Source organism: Ornithorhynchus anatinus, chromosome 8 (genome assembly GCF_004115215.2).
Source record: "Ornithorhynchus anatinus isolate Pmale09 chromosome 8, mOrnAna1.pri.v4, whole genome shotgun sequence".
Lineage (NCBI taxonomy): Eukaryota > Metazoa > Chordata > Mammalia > Monotremata > Ornithorhynchidae > Ornithorhynchus > Ornithorhynchus anatinus.
In genome coordinates, this window is record NC_041735.1 from 380,562 (window position 1) to 386,561 (window position 6,000).

The 6,000-nt window shown below is 63.1% G+C and overlaps 1 protein-coding gene across 2 annotated transcripts in view; it reads left to right on the forward strand.

The window, feature by feature from the left end:
• The window catches only part of COPS2 (COP9 signalosome subunit 2), a 28,980-nt gene extending 23,267 nt beyond the window's left edge, over window positions 1-5,713 (forward strand). For both annotated transcript variants that reach the window (XM_029070896.1, XM_029070897.1), the window contains exons 7-13: window positions 379-553; window positions 2,528-2,706; window positions 2,797-2,849; window positions 3,632-3,729; window positions 4,136-4,218; window positions 4,782-4,840; window positions 5,102-5,713. In XM_029070896.1, coding sequence (XP_028926729.1) covers window positions 379-553; window positions 2,528-2,706; window positions 2,797-2,849; window positions 3,632-3,729; window positions 4,136-4,218; window positions 4,782-4,840; window positions 5,102-5,246 — 792 coding nt within the window. In that variant the 3' untranslated portion in view covers window positions 5,247-5,713. The remainder of the gene's footprint in view (window positions 1-378; window positions 554-2,527; window positions 2,707-2,796; window positions 2,850-3,631; window positions 3,730-4,135; window positions 4,219-4,781; window positions 4,841-5,101) is intronic.
• The last annotated feature ends 287 nt before the right edge of the window (window positions 5,714-6,000 follow it).

Here is a 6,000-nt window from a genome sequence, read left to right on the forward strand (position 1 = left end):
TGCTAGGCACATTCTGAGCGCTGGGGTAGACACAAGCTTGGTTGGACACAGTCCCGTGTCCCACGTGGGGCTCACAGTCGCAATCTCCATTTTTCAGATGAGGTGACTGAGGCCCAGAGAAGTGAAGTGACCTGCCCGGGTCACATGGCCGACGAGAGGTAGAGCCGGGATTAGAACCCAGGTCTTCTAACTCCCAGGCCCATGCTCTTTGCGCTAGGCCACGCCACTTCTCTAGTTAACGACTACCAGGATCCCGTGTGCCACTGGCCGCGCCGCCGCCCCTCGGGGGGTGGCTGGGAGCACCAGAGCCCAGTGCGGCTGAAGGCGGCCGTGCCTAGCCCGGCCCCGCCTGACCGCGACGTGCCGTTCTCTGCCTAGACCGACGACGGAGAAGACGACCTGAAAAAGGGCACCCAGTTACTGGAAATCTATGCCCTGGAAATCCAAATGTACACGGCCCAGAAAAATAACAAAAAGCTCAAGGCGCTGTATGAGCAGTCCCTACACATCAAGTCCGCCATCCCCCACCCGCTGATCATGGGCGTCATCAGAGGTAGGCCCGTCGGAGGGGTGAGCATCCCAACGCACCTCCTTCCCTCCCCCGGCCCCGCCCGGAGACGCTGGCCGGGGTGGGCGGCCGCTCCGGGGGCGACCTGGCGCTTGGCGTTCGGCCCCCGGCTCTGGAACGGACGGACCCGCCGGGACCCGCTGGATCCCGACGGTCCCGGTCGGGTCCCCTCCCCCTCCCCCGGATTTTGTTTGTCGCCCTCTACCCCCCCAGAGCTCCCCCGTGAGTAGTTCTTTCCTTCAGCCCTCAGAGCACCTCGGGAAGTAGGGAGAAGCGGGCCTTGTGAAGGAAACTCAGGACCCAGAGAGGTTCGGTGACTTTCCAGAGGTGTCGCAGCAGGCCGGAGGCAGGGCTGGGACCAGGACCCGGGTTTCGCGATTCCTAGTCCCGCGCTCTCTCTCCCTCGGTGCCCCGCCGGAGCGAGTCACCCGAGAGTGCCGGCGGCCGGGTCCCTGCCACGGGCCTGTCGGGGCCACGGCCCCCTCGGCACTCAGGCTGTGAAAGTGGCTCCGTTTATTTACCCGTGACTCCAGTCCCGGAGCCTCCCGGGCTTCTTGGGGCGGGGGGGGGGGGGGCTGGGAGGAGGGACTGGAATGCGGAGATATTGGGGGGTGGAATGCGGCCGGACTGGCGCGGAGGAGGAGGGAACGCAGGGAGGAGCAGGAAGGGAAGTGTGGGAGGGGCGGAGCTGTGGAGACTGACGGAAGGGGAGAGGGTCAGTAGTGAGTTGGGGGGGGGGGCGTGGGAGGGGCTGGGGCCACCCCAGTTACCTTCCCTCATTTTCATATCACACCCTCTCCCAGGAGGCAGCAGCTGGATCTCTCCTCCTGGCTTCTGCCCCAGCTCTTGGGATAGAGACAAGCTTATCGGGTTGGACGCGGTCCCGGTCCTCAATGGGACTCACAGTCTTAATCCCCATTTTTCAGATAAGGTAACCGAGGCACAGAGGAAGTGAAGTGACTTGCCCAAGGTCACACAGCAGACACGCGGTGGAGCCAGAATTAGAACCCACTGACTCCCTGCCCACTGCCCCTCTGACTCCCACTCCCGGGCTTTATCCACCAAGTCCAGGTCATTCGGAGTGAAAACCCCAACAGGCGGGCACTTTAGGTGGCTCACTAGGGCGGGAAGGGACCTGATCACCCCGGGGGATCGGTCTGACCCACGCCCGATGGAGCGGCACCTCGTGTTCTCCCGCCGAGACTTGGGCCGTACGCTGGCTCCGGCCTTCCGCCGCTCCGCCCTTTATTCCTCCGAATGACTGGAACGCTCCTCTGATGCCGTGTGTCCTGTGGACAGTTGCGGAGCTTTTGGAATTCACGGTGGCTTCACTTAGCTCTGAGGTGTCTGAGGTATCCCCAGAGCCCAAGCCTTCCTCCCCGAGCCTTTGACTGCCCCGGTAACTACTGGACAGTGCTCGTTTCCGACCCGCAGAGACCGGAAGTGAGTCCGAGGAGGGGTAGGACAGAGAGCACAAGGAAAACCCCGCGGGGTGGGAGGGGCCCCGCGGGCAGCCGTCGGCAGAGCCGCCTTACCGGGCAGGGACGGAGGAGGAGGAGGCCTGCCCGCCTCGGAGCGGCCGTGTGGGCCATCCCGGTCGGTCAGCTAGCCGGCCGGCCGTCTGAGGGGGTGCTGGGGGAGGGGAGAGACCAAATTACATGAGGTGCCGGCCTTGTTCCGTAAGAATAGTAATAATGTTGGTATTTGTTAAGCGCTTACTATGTGCAAAGCACTGGTCCAAGCGCTGGGGGGGATACAAGGTGATCAGATTGTCCCACGTGGGGCTCACAGTTTTTAATCCCCATTGGACAGGTGAGGAAACCGAGGCCCAGCTCCGCTGCCCTCCCGGGGTCACCAGTGGGCGGGCCCTCCCTCTAGGGTGGAGGGGCCTAGCCAGGCCGGTCCAAGATCCCCAGGAGTCGAAGAAATATCCCCCTTTTCCCTTTGCATCCTTTTCAGAGTGTGGAGGTAAAATGCACTTAAGAGAAGGAGAATTTGAAAAGGCACATACAGATTTTTTTGAAGCGTTCAAGAATTACGACGAATCAGGAAGTCCTCGACGAACCACTTGCTTAAAATACCTGGTCTTAGCCAACATGCTGATGAAGTCTGGGATAAATCCGTTTGACTCGCAGGAGGTATGGCCGTGCTGTCCCCGGGATCGCTTGCGTTGGGGGAACCGACCCGTGCCGACCAAGTCCCGTTGACTGTGTCTTTGTTGTGCTTAGGCTAAGCCGTACAAAAACGATCCGGAGATTCTAGCCATGACCAATTTAGTAAGGTAAGGTTTTGCGTTTTCCAGTGAGGCGAGTTGCGAGTCGAGGGCCCGGTAGGGGATTTTAAATCCCCACGCGGGTGATGGTGGTCGGCGAGGGGCAGAGGGAGCCCTTTTCTTTTGCTGCGTTCTGTGACCCTCGTCGCATCTGAAACAAACAAAAATCTCCAGGGGGCAGATCCGAACGATTTTTGCCTGAAAACGCATCCCCCCGGGCTAAAAGTCTCCTAAAGCCACCGGGCTCGGGCGTGAATCGTCCGGGGCCCGGAGAAGTTAAGGGACCCTCCCCAAGTCTCCCGGCCAGCAGGTCGCCGGGCTGAGATCGGGACGCGGCCCCGTGCCCTTTCCGGCAGGCCACGCACCTTCTCGGGAAAGCCGGGGATCGGTCCCGGAGAGCCTTCCGGTGGAGGTGGATTTTCAGGGAGCCCGGAGGGTTTGAAGGGAAGGTGATGCCCGTCGTGGGGAAAAGTGAAAAGTGGCCAGAGGGAGGCCCAGCGGGACCTGGCGTTTCCAGCCGGGTGCTGACGTGCCAGCAGAAATGCTTACGCCGTCCTGCCGGTGGCCTTGGGCCTCTGTTCCTTAAAGCCTCGAGGCCGGGCAGCCGGGGAGGTCGGACTGGCCCAGGAGGAAGAGGGCTCTATCCTTGGAGAGGAGCGAGGAGGACGACCTTAGCTCGGCTGGGCACCGGAGGGGGGCCGGGGGCAGAAAGGGAGGGACCCGGGGTCTCCGGCGCCCGCCTCCCCATTCCCTGGGCCGGGCTCACCCCGCCGCGCCCCCTCTTCCCGCAGTGCCTACCAGAACAATGACATCGCCGAATTTGAAAAGATTCTGAAAACAAATCACAGCAACATCATGGACGACCCTTTCATCCGAGAACACATCGAGGGTAGGTCCTCGCCCTGGCTGGCCTTCGTGGGCCCTGCGTCCAGGCGCCGGTCAGAAGGGTAGGGCGGCCGGGGGGGAGGAGAGGGAGGGGCCCCCGCTGGCACCGGGCCCCAGCTGGGGCCGCCTCACAGGCCGAGCTCTGTGCGCCCCGATGGGCGGCCGGGCCGGGACGTGGGGCGGCGGAGGTGGCGGCCGTGGCCGGGGTTTCCCCCAGAAGGGCCGGCCACTGGGTGAGGTCAGCCAGGGACTTCCCGCCGCCGGAGCACCCTCGTGCCGCCGCCGCTGGACTCTCTGTCCGGGCGGGATGGGGCGGGACTTGTCGAGCGGGGGCTCCCGCAGCGGGAAGACCTCCCCGGCCGAGCCGTGCCCCGCCGCTCCCTCCTTCTCACCTTTCTCCTCTCTTGCAGAGCTCTTGCGAAACATCCGAACACAAGTGCTTATAAAGCTGATCAAGCCTTATACCAGGATACATATTCCTTTCATTTCTAAGGTACTCCTTTCTGTCGACGGGATCGACCCCGTGCCGTTCACGACCGTCGTCCCGTGAACACGGCGTCCACGCCAACCCTCGCGGGCCGGGTTCAGCCCCCGCCGACCCCCCAACTCTCCAGGGTTTGGGGCCTGACCGGCGGTGGAAGCCAGCCTTGACATCTGACCGGGAGAAAGGCGCCCGAGATTGGGTCCAAGCAGTCGTTTCAGACGATCGATCTCTGGCCTCACGGGGGCCCGGGGCGAAACCCTTCTCCCCTGGGAACCGGCTAGCGAGAGGCGGCCGGAGAGTCCCCACCCCGGGCCCGGGGCCGATGAGTTGGCGGCCACTCCCACTAGCCGACCTCCCCCTGGCCTCGTGTCAGACAAAAAGGGGTTTTCGGCGGTCGGCGCAGTGGAGGACCTCGCGGTCTTTGGTCCCGGCCCCGGTCCCTGACTCCCCCGAGCCCCGTCCTACCGAGTTCTGGAACCTCGCGGGTCCCGGTCGGGTTCTGCCGAAAACCTGGGGGAAGTCGAGCGTCAGCGACTTTGGAATGAGCGCTTCCTCTTGTGTTTGCATCTTAGGAGCTGAACATAGACGTGGCGGATGTGGAGAGCCTCCTGGTGCAGTGCATTCTCGACAAGTGAGTGCTGGCTCCGGGCGAGGGGCGGGTAGGGCTGGGGACGGAGGAGGGGGCCCTCGCGGGGAAGCGGGCCGAGCGGTGCCCGCACTAGCCACCGGCGGTCGGCCGGCCGCCGCGTCCGGGGCGAGCCGGAGCCGCCCGCGCTCGCCCGGGAGCGGGGCCGGCGCAGGCCACGCCCCCCCCCCCCGGGACTCCTTCCGACCTCCCCGACCCCCGAGGCCGTGACGACTCGTGCCCCACCTTTCCTTTGTCTGTTTCCAGCACTATTCACGGCCGGATCGATCAAGTCAACCAGCTCCTCGAGCTGGATCACCAGAAGAGGGGCGGCGCGCGGTACACGGCCTTAGACAAATGGACCAACCAGCTGAACTCTCTCAACCAGGCCGTGGTCAGCAAGCTGGCTTGACCGAGGGCGAGCGGCGGTGGACGTAGCCGAGGCGACGGGGCAGGGGCCGGCGGGGCCCTCGAAGGACTGGGAGAGGCAAAACTACCGTGGGCTGCCGTGCCGCCAAGTGCCGGATTGTGGCAGGGGGGCACTCGGGTCAGCTGGATAGTGCGTGGCTCCCGCCGCCGCCGCCGCCGCATCTATCCCAAGAAAACAGCTTTAATCTCCGGAGAATAGCAAACGCCATGGGGTTTACCTGCGAGTGGCACCGCGCCCGAGACACCCGGCGCCGGCCCGGCCTGCGACAGGCAGCCAGTGAACAGAGAGAAGATTTCGTCACGATTTTAAACCCACTGACACGTTCCCGTGGTTCGGTGTAACATGTTTTTCCTGCAGAAATAACCTGCGATAACTTGAAATGCATCCCCTTTGGAACACCTCCTTTTCTCATGTATAAATGGAAATGTCTGCTGCATTTTGCAAAATGTCAATTCTCCAAAAATGTGTCTGTCGATTTCCGTACCTGCAGCGTAGCGGAGGGTTGGAGGAAGGGCCCCCCCCCCCCCCCCCCATGGTCCCGGTGGCACACTGTCACTTAGGTTTCAAGCAGCAAAATAAACAGCGCAGCTCAGAAATTGGACAGTTTGGTTCTTCATAGGGTCGGGGTGGCTCTCTCCTAGGATGTGGGAGATAGGGAATCCTCGGTCTCCCGGAAAGAAACGGAGATTTCGGGGTGATCGAACGGAGGGAGATTTCGGGGTGATGGCGTCGTCGA